Here is an 18,587-nt window from a genome sequence, read left to right on the forward strand (position 1 = left end):
GCATTTTTTCCTGATAAATATAGATTATGAAGTAACTTCTAGTAGCTTACTTGAATTATTACGCAAAATATTTATTTTTATTTATTATTAGATGAAATTTGAGTATTTTAAATTTATTTGTACAAAAGAAAATTTTAATTTATTATAAAAATATATCATTTAATCTAAATAAAATTATTAATTTTCATAATTAATCTGTCAAATTCGTTATTATCATGCATCCAGATCTCGTGTTTAGTAAACTTTTCAGGATCTATTTCAAGTAAATGATATTTATTCAAAAAAATTGACTTAATTCTTTTTTTTACTTAGTTATTTATCTTCAAAAATTATATTAATATATCATGTCAAAACCTAATAGAAATTCAGTCAAAATTTAGGCTATATTCTTATTAGACTTTGACATGAAATATTGATGTGATTAATGTGACTGAATCTATGAGCGATTTAATACATAATGATATAATTTCATCGTCGAATCTTTTCTTTTTTTAACAATGAGAATGAAAAGACAACGTTATTAATTGAATTTGTTAAAATTTATGTTAAAAAAATCATAATAATTATTCATTTAATTTACTTCACTTACGTTAGTTACAAATTTAATTTATTAAATGAAATTATCATAAACTAATGAGTGTTATTTGGATCCATTTTATTTAAAAATAATTTTCTAAGCATTAATCGTTTAAAATGTATTTTAAACTGGAATAACAACATTCTTTCATAGTTTAAATATTCATGACGAAGCTTACTTCATATTTTTCTTCAAAAATGTTAACTTTAATCGCCTTTTTTTGTAACTTTATATTTTATAAATAACATTGTATATTAAGTTTTATTAACATCAATTAGGCATAATATTAATTTAATCAAATAGTAAAATGATTTATAAACACATTTGTAAAATTCTTTAAGTTTCAATATAAATTTTTACTTGCTTTACAATAATATTTTACTTTTAATCACAATTCATTTAATATATTTGTAAAAAAAAACAAGAGTAATATTGTTAATCAATGTTCATATTTTCAATGGATCGATTTCTTATTCTCTTATAAAATATGTTAATTAATTCGAAACTATTCGGACTTGCATGCGTGATAACAAAGGGTAATTTATGAATGTCACTTATGTCACAAGTGCTTTGGGAGATGAGAGGAGGAAGAAGAACTTTTCGATCGTAACCGAGAGACCCTCCGGGTGCAGCACTATGCCATACATCATGGCACCAGGTCTGCTTAGAGACGTGCAAATTATAGGTCATCTACGTATCCGACCAATTGCTTTAAGGGATCAGTTAAAATCCTATAAAACACACACACAATTCGAATTTTTGGACAGTTACATCTAACTTACAAAAATATATTTTTTAATAAGGGAAAAAAAGCACTCTCATTAGATTATTGTTGAAGACACTGTTAAAAATTGAGCAGTTTTTAACTTTGGAGATACGCTCAAAAAATGCCAAAATTTAAAGAATAGTGTGTTTTCTTTTGCTGAAAAGAATCGATCTAGATTCAAGTTTTATTTTTACTTTTCGCATATTATTTTTTTTTATCGTCTCATTTTATCAGATCATTTAGTTGGACAGTTGCAAAGTCTGCCAAAATATCTTGATATCTCAATCTCGGTACGATATTGACAGCCTTCGACACGCCTACTACTGATATATTGAGCTATCTGCAAAGGTGAGGAAGATCGCGCTTGAGATACTTCTTCAGTTAACACGTCGAACGTTATACTACTAATGGAAAAGCCCCTAGCAATAAGAAAAGAATAAATTGCATGTTTCGATAACAATGAATCTTGTATATCTCGAAATTTGTAACATAATAGGTCCACTATAGAATATTAGTCATATTGAATAAGGAAAATATTTTTGAATTATCGGTAAAATGCCGTATCTTTTGTAAAGATCTGGAATTTTTTTAGATCTGATTCTAATTTATTTTGTCCATTAAAATGCAAAAACAAGTTTGCTACATGATATTGGCAATGGTAAAACTATGTATCAGTTAAGCTTGTGTTTCATTTTCTAAAAATAATTTAAATAAATTAAAACAAAAATAGAATGATGTGATTCACTTATAAATTGGCCATCAAAAACTGACTGTTGTCATGGATTCTGTTGTTGGTTTAATTACTAATTTAAAAATTTTTGTCTTAAACAACCTGAAATTGCCATTTTTTGGGACCTGTAATATGTTAAATAATTACATTAAAATTAGACTAGAAACCAAGAGTAAGTTACTTATTGAATAGAGTCAATAGCAGTTCTTAAATTATGTTATTAATACTTTACAATAAATATAAAAGCTATTCAAAACTAAAACAAAATATACATTTTTTGTAATATCTTTCTAAACAAGAATAACAATTAATGCTTTAAAAGTCTATCTATTTTATTAATTAACAATAATATAATATTAATGGATACTTTTTACATTATTTTATAATTCTTTATAATAATTATTTAGCAATTTTTATTATAATCCTTTGTCTTCTTATCCATTAATGAATCAGATCATATTGTTGATAGTTAGATCTCAAATGATTCACTGCCATATCCAAGTATAACATAATGAGTACTAAACTAAAATATGATTGAAAATATAAAATTAAATCCAAATATTACAAAAATAGTATAAGATTGATTTTTGTGCTAATAATTAATTTATTTATATTGCAANTTAAATGAATAATAAATAGATGCATTTTAATTTTAAATTAGATCGATGAAAGCATTTTGATATTGCGATTTTACTAATTAAAGTTATCGTTCGATCCCATAGGCCTATATATTATATTGTTAATGGTAGGTCTGCACAAGTGTTTATTAAATCCTAAATTTCTGAAAGAATTGCTACTTTTTAATTCCAAATTTTAAAAATTCCTCAATGTGGAGATAATTTAGCATTAGCACAGAAATTTTTTCAAAGAGACACTCGCGACAGGTGACACTTAACAGGACGGGGTGTGGTCGTCGAGGTGTCATGGATGGCCCCTTAATTAAAAACCAACGCCTCTAATGACACTAATTCGCATAGATCGAGCATCTTTTGCCTGTCATAGGGGGCGACAATTGGCGCCTCGGCCCTTTCGGTCGGCTGGATCAAAGTACAAAAGACATGTGTTGGGAGAAGAAGAGACAAGAGCCTCACATGTTTTTCTTGAACGGCAACCAAGACTATTCATTTCACTAAAAATTCTTTCAGGCTGAAATCTGTTCAATTAGATGCGCTTCGAATTCTGAGAGTTGAAGCATTTGTTGTTGCTAGAAATTTAGTGATGATTGATGGCTATAAGATTTAGACTATGAGATCCCATCAATCATCGAATGTATTGGAACCACAGAAATATGACAACGACAGACTTTAGCACGATAAAATAGCGTTAACTGCAGTATCTAATTTTACTTTTCCTTATGAAAGATAGTAATTTATTAAAATAATATTAGGATAAAATGTCTAATTATTTCCATTAGCAATTAAGAAAGTTTTTAATGTTAAGTCTACTAGATATGGATTTAATAAACATTTTCAAGATGGATTTTATTTTAATTGTCGGTTAGATATTTGTATTTCTACTTCAAGTTATGTTTCTTTCTTTCTAAAAATATATGTAGAATCTAAGACTAGGGAAAATTATAAGTTATAATTAGAAAAACTGCGAGTTGTTTACGATGTATTTTCAATCACATCATGGTCTTAAATAAAATTAGAATATAGGATAATGCAATCGGTTCGTCTCAATCTAATGCAACTGAATTTAATATATAATTATATATATTTATTTCTTTAATTCTAATTATTTGAATTAATATTAATGCGTGACGTTGTAATTAGTTTTTAAAATTTCCAATAAGATCTAAAATTATGGGAGAATCGCTAATATCTACAATTTATGAAATAAACTTTTATATTCATAGGTTAAATAAACTTAATACATATACATTTTTACAGGATTATGTTGCAGTTTGATCCGGATGAACCTTGTATATCGTCATTTAGTATTATAAATGCATAAAATAAATAATTAAGATTACTTTTATGCATTTATACTTTTATCCTAGAGAACTTTTTAAATTAAAACAGTAAAAACTTATTTAAATATATTAAGATAAAATTATGAATTTATTCAATTATAAGAAAATAAAATTTTATTGTGTATTTTTTTTTTTCAAGGACTTTTTCGACAGCGGTGGCATTTAGCGCCGAGATCATCTGCAACAACATCCCCGGACTGACTAAGGTGCAAAGAAAAATGTGCCACATCCGGCCGGATACTATCGTGGCTATCGGCGATGGCGTAAGAATGGGCGTGGTCGAATGCCAAAGGCAATTCAGGCATCGTAGATGGAATTGTACCAACATAGGAAGTGACGCCGTCTTTGGTCACGTGATCGTCGTGGGTAAATTTTACGCCATAACTATTTCATTCAATTTTTTAAAATATATTCTATTTAATTATAATTTTCATTTAAATTACGCAAACGATATAATTTTATTTGTATAATCTGTAAATAAATGGTATGTTAATAAATTAAGTAAACAAATTAAGATAGAATAACTTCTAAGTCAATCTTATATCATTTCATTTTTAATACTTTGAACTTTAAAAATTTGGGTTTGTTTCGGTCACCGAGTAATCCGAACAGCATTAAAAAATGTAAAATCTTCTATCAAAAACTTAAACTTTTACCTCTATTTTCAGAAAATTTAAGCAAAAACAAGTCTTAAATTTTCTGAAAATAGAGGTAAAAGTTTAAGTTTTTAATAGAAGATTTTACATTTTTTGATGTTGTTCGGATTACTCGGTGACCGAAACGATTTTTAATTCAATTTTCACGTTTATTCTACTTATTAATACGATTCTAAGTGATTTGTTAATAGTTTTACCATCAAATATGGTTCGATATAACTATATCGAACCATATTTGTGTGGTAAAACGTCGAGAAAAAGTCACAAAATCCATTACGCTTCAATGAAAAGATTAGAAATTCTATTTCTATTACTTAACTTATATAATTATTTCACTTACTGTACAGTACATATTTTTTAAAAATTATTCAGTTTCAGTTCAGATTTTATTTGTCTAATTTTAAACCACTTACACTTGAATTATGTAACGATACAAGCAAGTAAGTATACATGTAACTGTGCTTGTTGATTTGAAGATCTTACTTGTAGCAAGAAACATCTAGTGTAACTGAATATTTAAAAGATTTAATACAAGTAATTGATAAGGCTGTGATGTAACGTAGGCCTATCTTACAGAAATGATTCATAGATATATTATAGATCTGTATTTGCTAAATCTATAGGCTAAGAGTCTGTCTCATTTAACAACGAGTAAATTAGATAAAATTTTCAGTTAGAATTAAATTCGATTCTATAAGTAATAATATTGCAAAGATTTCGTGAGTATTTTACCAATAAGAGGAAGCTTAAAAGGATAATAAAAAACAGTGATCCAGACTTATTTTAATATTATTTCTTATATGTTTTAGTTATGTAACATTTTATATAGGATCTATCGTATAAATCTATTATTATTATTTTTATAATAAAAGAAGCTTATGTTATTATGTTTGCATTCAGTATCGCAACTAGCTTTTCATTTGCCCTGTGCAAAATTTTATTTTCCAGCCCTTTTATTTTTGGGGGAAATAGTTATAAAACGATTGTGTATAAATAATTTTTCTGTGCACAAGAAATATACAAGAGCATTCACACATCTTTACAAACGAGAATTTATTATAGAACACTCGGAAATTTTTTGTCAGTTCCATTTCGAGGCCCCCTTTGTTCCCGGCCCTGTGCCTGCGCATCCGTTTCCCCTGCCTAGTTAGGCACCGTTTACATTAATTCTGTAATTATGTTCTTATAATAATAAAACTTGAATAGAATATGTTTAAATCAGCATAAAAACATAAGTCGATAAAAAAAAATTTTTATGAATATCTAACGTATGGCATTGGTTTGATCAGGATATCTTCTCAGTTAATTAAGCAATGAGTGGGGGTTATTTACAGGAACTATGCACAGAGAGAAGAGCTTCGTGCTTTTGTCTCATAAATCTGATATGGAGCATCTCGGTCATTCTCTTGGTACACCGCCCGCGATTAGACTTATCTAGGACAAGACATAAGTCACCTCCGACTTGCTAAACGGGCAGAGTGCTGGTGGCATCCAGCGACTCTATCTGATGGCGAGAAGCAATTCGGCCAGCGGGGTGTTAACGATGTGTCCACTACCTTCGGCGCTACGTTCTGGAATTTTCAAACTCGAAAGAAATTCGTTCGGCATCGGTCTAAGCGGTGGCCACAGTTGTAGAATGTGCTTCGAACGTCTAGTGCCTGCGAGGCCTGTCAGATGTAAGTTATTAAGAAGATCGAGGCATCACTCAAATTGGGGAAATAGCACGAGTTCCTTCTGATTAAACTGCGCTTCAATAAATCACCAATAAGGAAAACAGGTTTTAAACATTTTGACGAGCTATGAAATTTATCATGCACAGATGTAAAGCTATAAATTACAGCATCGAATGTATCATTCATACGCAACCACTCGTTTATTCTAAATTTGTTTGTAAATGGAAAATTTATGTTTGTACAATAATTATACCAAGTGTAAACGAATGTATTGAACAAGTTTTTGAAAATTTAGTAATTGTAATCGAAACAAAACTAAATACAAAACAATCATTTTTTAAACGTAATACCAGTATATATACTTATACAAACTTTTATTATATTTTCTAAATTTTAACAATAAATTAATATCCTATTTTATTATTTAGGTGGAAAAATTCTTAATAAATATTTTTTTTAAAAATTTCCATCAGATAAAGAAAATAGAAAAGTAATCAATCGTGTCATCAGAATACCCATTGGTTCTAACTAATGATATCAGATAAGTGATGTTAAACAAATAATAAATGAGTTATCCTATTTAAGAAGTAGGCCTAGTATCTTCGGGCTGTTTATAAAGAAATTATAAATGATCAGTACTAAATAATCAACTCATTATGAAAATTAATTATATTGTGTAGGTCGGTTTACTCGAGTTTGTTCTGTTATTGAATATAATGCCGCTTATTTAAACAGCTAATCATTTTCGAATTTTTAATATAATTAAAATATTAAACTCAAATTTTTCTGATAAATTATAACTTAGGGTCATAAAATTAAAGAATATTTTTAAAAAATTTCAGGGAATTTTTTGTATTTGTTTTAAAGAAGTGGTGTTGAAACTTTTTGCTTTTTTATTGAAAGGCCTTAAGGTAGAAATGTATTTTGGAGAGCATTCAAGTATTATATTAGTAGTCTATGGGAAGAGGGATTCATTTGTATCTGACGATTGTTGACGGCAAGGGAGTGAAGGTGTCTTTGATGACGTAAAATTGCACCCAACATTTTTTTTCTCTTCAGTCATCACAAAATTCTCTGAAAATAATTCCTGTGTATTTGCGAATAGTTTTAACTTCTGGACGGATGACATAATTAGGATACGTTGATTTATAATGACCGGTAATGTTAGAAAGGAGGAATCAAAAAAGGACAAATTTTTGTTGATAAGATACTTCAACGACTTGTTAAATAAAGGTTCAGAAGTTGTCTCCTGGTGTCGTGTTTATTCTATAAAAAAGGGAAAAACGGATAAACAATAGTGTTGAGAATTACAACATATTAAATTCAAGATTATCCTCCATCTTTCCTTGCGGAGTATATCATAATCAAAAATTTCTCCCTCGCTTCTTAGTTTTTATATAAAAATATTATCATTCGTCTTCAAATGAAATAAGTTGTAAAAGGAACAATAATAATGCTTACATTTCTTCTAGTTATGAGTCATTTTGAGTAGCTCCTCCTTTGCAGATAAAAGATAATGTCTTCTTCAAGTGACAAACTGCAACAAGTGTGTTGACGGTTTTATAACCTAAGAATTCTCCTATTAACAATAGGAACTTAATGCTAATTTAATGTTATTCCTAAATTTATTGTTCATCGGAAAAGGTAACAGTCTAAATACATTAGTCATTTTTTATTTATTATGCGCATTTTTATATCATAAATATTAAAATTTAATTGATTCATTTAAAATCGTTAACATCAATTTGAAAAATATAATTTTAAAGAATATTTTGAAGTTAGTAAATACAAAAATTAATTAATTTAATAATTATTAAATAAATTTATTATTATTTTAAAGAATCTTTATGAAAATAATTTTTAAATACGTAAAGCATGCGATTTAGAAGATGAAAATCGGCTTAAGGCAATTTTTATGGCGGTGGTCTAAGGCATCATTGTGATTCTATGACATTTAAACTACAAGAATGTTATACTCTTTCATTTACAAGTTAGAATATGCAGATTTTAATTGAAACGAAAGACCTTATGGGAGTTTTTCAATTTAGAAGTCTAATCGGTCCGGGTGGTCTCGATCATTCGGTAAACTGAAAGAGAAATGATCGTCCTCAAGAAATTATTCAGGAGGATCCAAAATGGGCGCACCTCATTCTCACACAAACAGTTCTCTTCTAGGCTTATACGAAGTGGGTCTTTGAATCTAATGAAAGGTTGAAAAGAGAAAGCGAAAGGCATATAAGGCCGAGAATGTAGGTTTAATATATAAAATAAGTGTACACATGAACATTCATGACTTCCTGATATTTGACTTTTGATCTTTGGCCTCACTCCATCTCTGTCAGAACAATAATTATTACTTTAAAGAAATTATCGGGGTAGATAATAGTATTTAGATACAGAGTAGTCCGTATTTGGCCAGACTGCAATTGATGGGGTGGTGCGGCACCTCCTAGAGTTTCCTTTTTTTCAATGGCATAGAATAGATTACAAATAAACGTAAAACTCGATTTAAAAATTCCAAAAGAAAACTGATTTATTATTAACTTTTTAACCCATAACAGCAGAATTTCAAAGGGAGTCGCGCCAATTTTGACTGAATTTATTTAGGACAGTGTTCAATAATTTGAGGCTTCGAAAGTGGTCGAGGAATATCGTTAAAAATAAAGATAAAAATATTTAAATTTCTTTATTTAGGATTCATATTAAAGAATAAGAAGGAATAATTAATCAATTTAATTAGGCATAAAGCAAGTTTTATAATCCTATACATAAGGTTTCTAATCTGTCTCTTCTTGTAGCCTATTAGAACTTGGTATTAATATTATATTAATATTATATATTAATTTTATTTACTATAATGTAATTTCACAGGAACGAATGTTGAATAAAACTAAAACAGTAATTAAAATAACCATTTACTCGACTTTAATTTATTGTCCTAAGCCAGATGTATTAGAAAAAGAAGTTCTATAATACAATTCATAATTTTAACAGTTTAATCTATGTAAAAAAATCATATATGTGTTGTTAATTATACAATTATTTATAGCAAAATTTAAATAACTTCGTAAAATTTCGTAACTTTTATAGATAATGACTAACGCTTGATTTGTAAAATAATATAAAAAAGTTTAAGTATTAATGACTGTAAATGTGATTATATCATGACGATAAGTATTATTTTCTTGGTATAAGCCTGTAATTTTTATGTCTTGGTAATACATTTTATATAATTATAGACTTAAACAGAACAATACTTGTCTAATATATATATATATATATATATATAATTGGNAGTTGTGTTGCTTCTATGTGTTATGGTTCCTTTTTAAAGTAATCCTTAATATTCTTAAAATATCAGATATATATTATATATCATATATTATATAATATATGATATATAATATATATCTGATATTTTAAGAATATTAAGGATTACTTTAAAAAGGAACCATAACACATAGAAGCAACACAACTAGTAAGTTTTCTCTTAGGTTATACGCGGTTCAATTAGTGAGTGTTTTCAATTTAATAGTGTTTTTTCCCAACCAGCAAGAAACTTTGGTTTTGTGAGAAAAATTACAACGAAGATAAGCATTTAAAAATGAGTTTAGTGAGATGCGAAAATATATCTTCATATCGTATTATATAAGATAAAACGTGACATTATTATTTATTTTCAAATTCAAAATGTTTGTGATAAATATTTGAGTTATCTAAATAATAATAATAAATTTATATTTATGCATTAATCGATTCAATCAATCAATGGCCGGATGGTCAAGATGGCAAAGGCCTCAGCTTACTGTTCTGTAAGTTGAGGCCTTTGAGGATTCGAACTGGAGGAATAAGGTTCGAATCACGGTAATAAACCTTAAAAACTTTTCAGGAAATGGTTTCTCCCGGATATATCTGGTCCTGGCTCATCCCAGTTGTGGGCCTGGCCAAACAATGAAAAACAGGCGGATAGAAAGATTGAAGTCATTAGTATTTTTGGCTCATGAAAGTAAAGAAACTGTCATTATATTAAGATATTAAACTTTTGTTTTTAAATTATCGTTACCTATTAAAATAATAAATTCAAAAGTTTGCAAAAGTTAATTGTTATTTAACTAAATTCTTTAATTAAATTATTATAATAATTATGTAACTATATTAATAATTGTAATTATATAACTATGAAACTTTTTAATTTAATAGTTATAAAAAATTTGAATCTGTAATTATTATTATTCTGTCTTATTAATATTTTATATTAGAAAATTTCATCTTATATATTTTATATCACCAACTTCACTTTATATCACAGATTAAAATGGGTTATAATGTGATAGTTTCATAGGTATTTTTGAAAATATTATTATTCAAAGATTATTAATCAAAATTGTTTTTTTTTCAAATATAGTTAAATTGTTTTCGTTCTTTTCTATTTTACAGTATAAGTTGATGGCATAGTTTGTAGGAATTTCTATACAAAGTTGTGAATCTTACAATAGATAAATAAAATGTCTAAAATTAAATTAACAAACTTTAAGTCAGATTATAAAATTTGGATTATGTCTTTTTATTGTTGATTAATTTTATTTTGTGGATCTGTTTTCGATGATTTTCAAAATTAATTGATTAATAGGCTAAGGCAACTAACTGCCCGGAAGAACTTTCTATGTTAAACTGTCCTCTATTTAGGTTTTAGACACACGAAGAAAATCTGTAAAACCCTCCGTGGCTAGACTGTTGGTCAGGCGCGAACCCGCGATCAATTACTTACTAGTGTTCAATGATGGGCACGATTTTGAAAAATTAATTTTGTATCTGAGATAAGCTTTAAATAACTTATTAATTAGAGTCAATGTTTACATATATACAGACATACACATATATACTGTATATTTGAAAGACAGCGGCCGTACAAAGTGTTTAGCCGGCGGAAGGAGAGGGAAGAAGGAAGGCGAGGAGATAAAAAGAAGAGAAAGGAAGGATCCCTCTGAGCGGCGTACGTAAGGTTACTACTACCTTTACATTTAATGTTGGCGTGCAGTTTTTAGGCTGCGAAACCGTGGTATACAGTAGGCCTATATATAAATTTATTTCAGATGTCTGAGTAAAAATGATTAGCCTACATGTAAGCATTGTTCTCTATTCTTTAAGTCTCTATATGATAAAACACAAAATCAGAAATACAAGATCACGAAAATATTACTTTGAAAAAGAAAAAAATCTCGTATAATACGAAATACTATAATTGCCTTTCGGATATTTTATCTATCTAAAAGTTTAAGTGATAAAATCTTATTCTGTATTTTTTTTTTAAATAACGTAAGCAAAACAAATTATAGAACCCTATAATTTTTTTGTCTTCATTTAAAAGAAGTGCAGAATATGAGTTTATTAATCAACCTTTCAGAAAGGCAAAACATCAGTCCAGTAAAAAAAACCAATCATTACTTGTTTTTTTTTTTTTACGTTTTCTATGCTTGTCATATTCTTCTATTGCCTCAGAGAATTTTATAATTATACTCGAATAACTTAATATAAAAAAATCTTAAGTTTATATCTTATTTTGTTTATCCTTTAATATTTCAATAAAATAATTTATTTTTGCTTCTTATATTCTCTTCTACACCTGCTTAAATTTCATGATTAATAGTCGTATTAAGAGTATTAAGTTATGATATTACATAATAAACTAAAATTGTATAAAACGCCTTGAAGTTTTTACGGACGAGTAAAACATAGAAGTATTTGTTTAGTATTATTTTACATTTATTTAAATGTAATATAATTTATTATTGAAATGCAAATCTAGATTCAGGTAGGATTCAACTTAGATCCATAAAAGCAAGTAATATATAAATTAATATACAGTATATAAATTATTTAGCACTTGTAATACATTTAATAGAAAATTCATGTAACTTATTAATTAATTTATTATTTAATTTAAACAATAATATTTTTAATTTATAAATTCTAAAAATGTATTTTTATATTTTAAAAAAGAAATTTTAAGAAAAGTGTACTATTCGTAGTATATTTTTCACTATGTTTATAAATATAAAAAGCTTAGGATTTGGTACCTTAATTTTAGAATATTATAATCTAATAACATATAAATTATCTAAATTTTTTTGTCTTAAATCCTGTGTAACAAGCAACATAAGCGTTGCATCGCAATTCCAAAAGTGCTAAGTTACTTGAGTTAAGTTAGTTAATTAATTATAAGAACTCAGACAGAAGCGTAACTAGAACTGATGTTAGGAGCAGGAACGGATTTATTGGTTGTGCAGAGCATAGCTACATTTTCTTCTGTGGATTTTTTCCGAGTAAAGGCGGGTACCTCAGATAGTAAAAAATATTGTAAGGTCTTTTTTCATTTCTGACCTCCCTTTGAAGGTTTCTGGATCCACTATTGATTAAGGGGCCCCAGATTAAAATGTACAAATCTACATTCACCATTGTACCGCTGTGGATTTAGACACTAGTGTTGTAGATGAAGTGTAAACTATTAGATACTTTAGCCTATACGTATACAGTATAGATGTATAACTGCGTTTGTCACATTGAAATATTTTTCCTGTACTTATTTCATTTTTCCTCAATTTATTTATTTACAAGGTTAAGGAAGACCCGGGCTCCCTAGTACCTTCCCCGGTTACTTTACTAAACACAGATAAAAATTTTCAGAAAATTCTTAATAAGATTTTTGTTAAACTTTATTTTAATTTATAAAATTAAGTTTAAAAATTTATGAGTAGTCTTTTATTTTGGTGTGATACAGTTTATTATTTACAACTTAATATAATGGAAAATTCGTATAAGTCTACTTTTCAAATTACTTTATTTATTTTTAAATGTCATTTAAATTTTGACTTAAAAAAATTAGCATAAAATATAAACGATTATAATTTTCTTTTATTATTATGAAATGGAGTAGTTCACAACAGAAATAAAATCAAATTCATTTAAATTTCTATATATACAAGTATGAATAATAAAAAGAACCTTATTCTGAAGCGAAAATAAACTATATTTTTCAAAAGCAAAAGTGAATAACGAATTATTATAACCATTCATTAAAGGAGCATTTCTATTGCTAGAAGGAATAACAATCTTGACTCAATTCTTTCCAGACCACCGCGAATCACCCTATCCGGAAGTTGTTCTCCATCTTTTAATCTTGCTATATGACCCATTGAGCACTTTTATTGCTTGAAACCCTACTTATTATTTTTATTTTTGAAGTTTCTTCGTACCTTGATCAACCAGCACTTTCTGAAAACGCCTACAAAAAAGGCATATGCAGATTTTCTAATAATAAGAATGGATTTTTAAAATAATACTGGAATCTTTTAACGATCTTTAAAACTTGAAATTCATATCTGTAAACAATTCTGCTATAACTTTATATAGAAAAGTTATGTAGAAAGTTTTATATAGTTTTATATAGAAAACTTTATATAAAATCGTGGATAGAGATAATCTATGTATGAAATGAAAGCGCTTTTATCGAAAAATAAAACTTTAATTATTGAATAAGATAAAAAAAATTATGTTTAATAATTATAGTAATCTATCTTAAAAGATATTTTGCGAATACGAAAGACATGATTTAGTTTTTCTTCTTCAAGCTCTATAAATTAAATTCTAACTCTACAAGTAACCAAAGTTTTATTTTTACTCCAAAGAAATTTATATTTTCTTCAAACTCCCTCTTAGTCTATATTTTTAATGAACGTTCACTAAGTGGGTGTGGACGCAGATTTAGCACCCTATTAAATATCACATCACGATTTGCGACTTGTTATCGTGGAAACCCGGTGATTGCGTCGGGCATGCCTTTACGCATTCACTGACGCTCCCACCTTCAATCCCATCAAAGAAACCGGTTGGAGATGTCGAGATTTAAACACATCCTCCACAATGGTACTGCTACTTTATGATTTCATTCCAAGACCTCCTACCCTCAACCACCTACTTGGTACAGCGCAATTTCCGCCACTGCTCACAAATCAATTCGGTTTAGACACGCCTGTCCATTGAAGACTAGCTAATCAGCTCTAATGTGACATTGATGGTGAATGAGGAAAGCGCAGCTGGATCTCTGTTGGCACATCCTAGAAACAATAACACGCCAATCTCTCGGAAACGATAGACAACTTCCATATTTTCCGAAGGTTGACAGTTGTTTCTAAGCCTCTGTTTACGATAATTCCGAAAAACAGCAGAAGAAATTAAATATAAATAGCGTAATACAAATAAAAACGTAATATTTTCAAACTTGGATTTAAACTGATTCGCCCTTCTGACGTCTTCTCGATAAATAAATAGAATTTCATTACACATTTAACGCTAATATTATAAATTAAATACAGTTATCAGAGCTAATTACGGATTGATTTAAAATTTTTACGTAAATAATTATGAATTTTATAGCTAAATCTGTCATATAAAACTCATTTTAAGATTTGTTTTTACAAAAATTTGCTGTTCATTTTTAAATATTTGTATTTTTAATGAAATATTTAATAATTATTAATTGTAATAAATACTTTTGTAAATTTTAATTCATTCTAATTTTAACTTGAAAATATTAATTATATTCACGTTATATTCCGTTATATTNAAATACAAAAATTAATTAATTTAATAATTATTAATTGTAATAAATACTTTTGTAAATTTTAATTCATTCTAATTTTAACTTGAAAATATTAATTATATTCACGTTATATTCCGTTATATTCACGTTTCATAACGATGGAGTAAAAGGAAGTAATTGCGATCTCATCGACGAATACGTGACTTGGATGATAACTTTTACCTTTGATTGAATGACGGGGATAAATAAATATCTGGTTGAAACATGTGCAGAACAAGTCCATAAAAACAAATTATGAGTGATTAAAAGCGGACAGATTACATTAGCTCTTAATTAAAAATCCATCAGTGAGTAATGTCCATTGTTGAAACCGACGATGATGACCTGTAATTAAGTGCTCGAAATGGGCACGAAACCGAAGCAACCAATCGCATGCCGTTTAAGAAATATTTTGCAATATGTGTGGTCTAAGAAATGATTTGGCAAACGAACAGAACAATAGAAATTAACATCTTTTCTAGTAACTCCCAAAAACTAGTTAAGCTAATACACAAAATTTATGTATATTTTACAATTAAAAGTTATATTTATGAGTTATAAATTATTAATCGCAGCATAATAAATCATTTTATAAATATTATGTAACGTAAAATCAAAATATAATAATAGAACTAAAAAAAATAATTTAGAATAAATCGAAATTTAACACTTAAAATTAAACGTTTAGTTAATTTTTATAATTAATATACTTCTTTATTTATTTATTTTTAGTTAATCATCAAAAGTATTAGTTTTATTTGAAATGATTTTCTGTAACATTTAAAAACTGCTCCTGTAAATGCAGCTTTGTAGCAATAAATGTTGTTTTATGTAAGGCTTGTTTGTTTCATCCAGAAAATGTACACTTTTACGTCAATTTAACGTCATTTTTAAAAGTTGTTCATTGAAAAACTGATGGATAACGTCAAAGTGACGTTAAAGTGTGTACTTTCTGGACGAAACGAACAGAGCAACAGTGAAATAATAGTGTAGAAATATTTTTTCAATGATTAGCTTTATTTGACTTTATAATAATTTATTCCCTTAACTGATATGTTCAACTATTATAATTTTATTAAAATAAAATTTTTGTTTTTGTGGTCATTCTTAATATTCTTATAGTTAAACTGAACGAAATCTTTAATTCAATAAAAATTTTAATACCCTTTAGAACCGAATTTATTGTGAAAAAATTAATTCATTTTAATATAAAAATACATTTTAAATATAAATAAGCAACTTATATCGTGTATATTGATCAGTTATTTCTGAATTAATCGAAATGTAAAAAATAAATACACGAATATACAGAATGTTTTAAATACATACGAATAATTTCAACCATAAATGTGCACATGAACTTTTACGATTGAAATTAATCGAAGAATCAATTCCTGAAATTTTTCGCGTATATTTAGACTAACCTTGTATGGCACATACACTAGTAGTTTCATTCACTTTGTAACTGTGCTAACGTTACAAAGTGCCACTTCTATCTATCTATTATAAGTAAATTATTAGAAAGTAGAGTTTTAACTATTTACCCCAAACATTTGTATTGTATTAATTATTGTTTTATTATCCCCATTAATCAAATTTGCCTACGTTTAATATATTATGTTTATTTTATTTTATTTTTTTATTTTTCGATACCACTTTCTGTAGTGTTATACAAACATTAATTGTATAGTGGCTCTTGTGACTTAGAAACTACAGAGCGGAAAGCCTAATATTTTTAAAATGTATTTTATGATAAAATAAAGTGAAATGTTTTTATTAAAAAATCTTAAGAAAAACAAATGATATTTCAAAGTTTTGGATCTCACATTTTTCGGAAAAAAGTATTCATCTTTAATTGTTTAGATTTTTGTTTTCTTTCATTAAGAATTTCTGAATATGATCGAATGGATACGATGATGCTCTTTTTTCCTTTTTTTTCGCTCCCAGTCGTTGTCTAACTCACAAAGTTCATTCGTCAAACTTTCCATATTTGAAAGGATACGCTTTAGATCGGCCGTTTTCATAATTCTTGGAGTTTTTTCTTCGTTTTCTTCCTTGTCTGACTGTTCACGATCTAATTCTTTGTATAATTCTTCTAAGTCTTCATTCGAGAGTGGCTGATTATGAGCTTCTAAAAGTTCTGTAATATCTTCCAATCTCACATCACGCGAAAGTTTGGTAATGTCTTCAATTAAATTCTCTTGATATGTTACTTCAAAATCGTGCATGAATGCTGGCAGAAGTTTACGCCAAACTCTATTTAAGCATTTTGCTGAAACTTCATCCCAGGCCGACTTGATGTTTTTAATGCCTTTCAAAATATCGAAAGACCGCCAATAGTCTTTAACTGTTTTGTCTGAAGTGTCTAAAACTCTCATCATTTCCATAAATGTATTACGGAGATAATAAGCTTTGAAGGTTGCAACAACTTTCTGATCCATTGGTTGCAAAAGAGATGTATTGGGTAGCATATAAACAACCTTCACATTCAATGGTGTTCTTATTTCATCAAGGTTTTGAGGATGTCCTTGAGCATTGTCAAAGAGAAGAAGTGCCTTGGATGGTAATTTATTTTCTTCAGAAAAGCAAGCACAGTAGGGCAAAAGTAACTTGTGGTACACAAGTTACTTTTGCCCTACTGTGCTTGCTTTTCTGAAGTTGCCCTACTGTGTTAATCTGTGAACACATCTTATGTTACCCAAGCTTTCTTGTTCCATTTCCAATAAACTGGCAACATGTCTTTATTTAGATCCTTTAAAGCACGTGGTGTCTGTGAATGATACACTAACATCGGTTTAAGTTTTAAAGTTTCTGAAACATTAGCTCCCAAAAGAGTTAATCTATTTTTCGCAACTTTAAAACCTGGAGCGGAACGTTCTTCACGAGAAATAAAAGTTCGTGCTGGTAACTTTTTCCAATAAAGCCAAGTCTCATCAACGTTAAAGATTTGGTCTGGAATAGTTGCCTTGTTCTATATAACCCTGAAATTCCTTAGGAAAAGCAGCTGCCGCCTCAACATCTGCACTCGCTGCTTCACCACATAATTTTACACTACGACAGTTACTTCGGGATTTAAATCTTATAAACCAACTCTTCCTTCCCAAAAAAGTTTCTTCGTCTCTGTCTCCTTAAGATTATCAAAAATTGATTTTGGTTTTCCAGTTATAGCAGCTTGAGTCAAGGAAATGTTTTTTTGATTTGCATCATCCACCCATAATGATAACAATTTTTGCATTTTTTTTTTCAAAAATTTTACCTCTACTATAACTCACATGTTTTACATTTACTGTCGTAGACTGTTGAGCAGAGTGTTTAATTTTATCTGCATTTTTCATAATGGTAGTAACAGTCGATGGAGGTAAGTTCAAAGATCTATAGACATTAGAGCGTGTTTGTCCATTTCATTTTTGTTTCAAGGGAGATAGATTACTGTGCCTTCTTAACATGTTTAGATAACTCTGGTGCACTTCTTTTATCGACATAATAACTCTCCTTTATTCTTGTATACGTGGGTACCTAAACATTTAGTATTTTGATATTTTTATTTATTTTAATATTAATTTAATGTAAAT

The 18,587-nt window shown here is 28.1% G+C and overlaps 1 protein-coding gene across 1 annotated transcript in view; it reads left to right on the top strand.

Annotated features, from left to right (window-relative positions):
• The window catches only part of LOC111618003 (protein Wnt-7b-like), a 98,623-nt gene that overhangs the window by 46,879 nt on the left and 33,157 nt on the right, over positions 1-18,587 (top strand). The window contains exon 2 of the mRNA XM_023359419.1: positions 4,188-4,414. Within this exon, the coding sequence (XP_023215187.1) occupies positions 4,188-4,414 (227 nt within the window). The remainder of the gene's footprint in view (positions 1-4,187; positions 4,415-18,587) is intronic.

This window comes from Centruroides sculpturatus, unplaced genomic scaffold, assembly GCF_000671375.1.
Source record: "Centruroides sculpturatus isolate CEXI.00-Female unplaced genomic scaffold, Cexi_2.0 scaffold36, whole genome shotgun sequence".
Lineage (NCBI taxonomy): Eukaryota > Metazoa > Arthropoda > Arachnida > Scorpiones > Buthidae > Centruroides > Centruroides sculpturatus.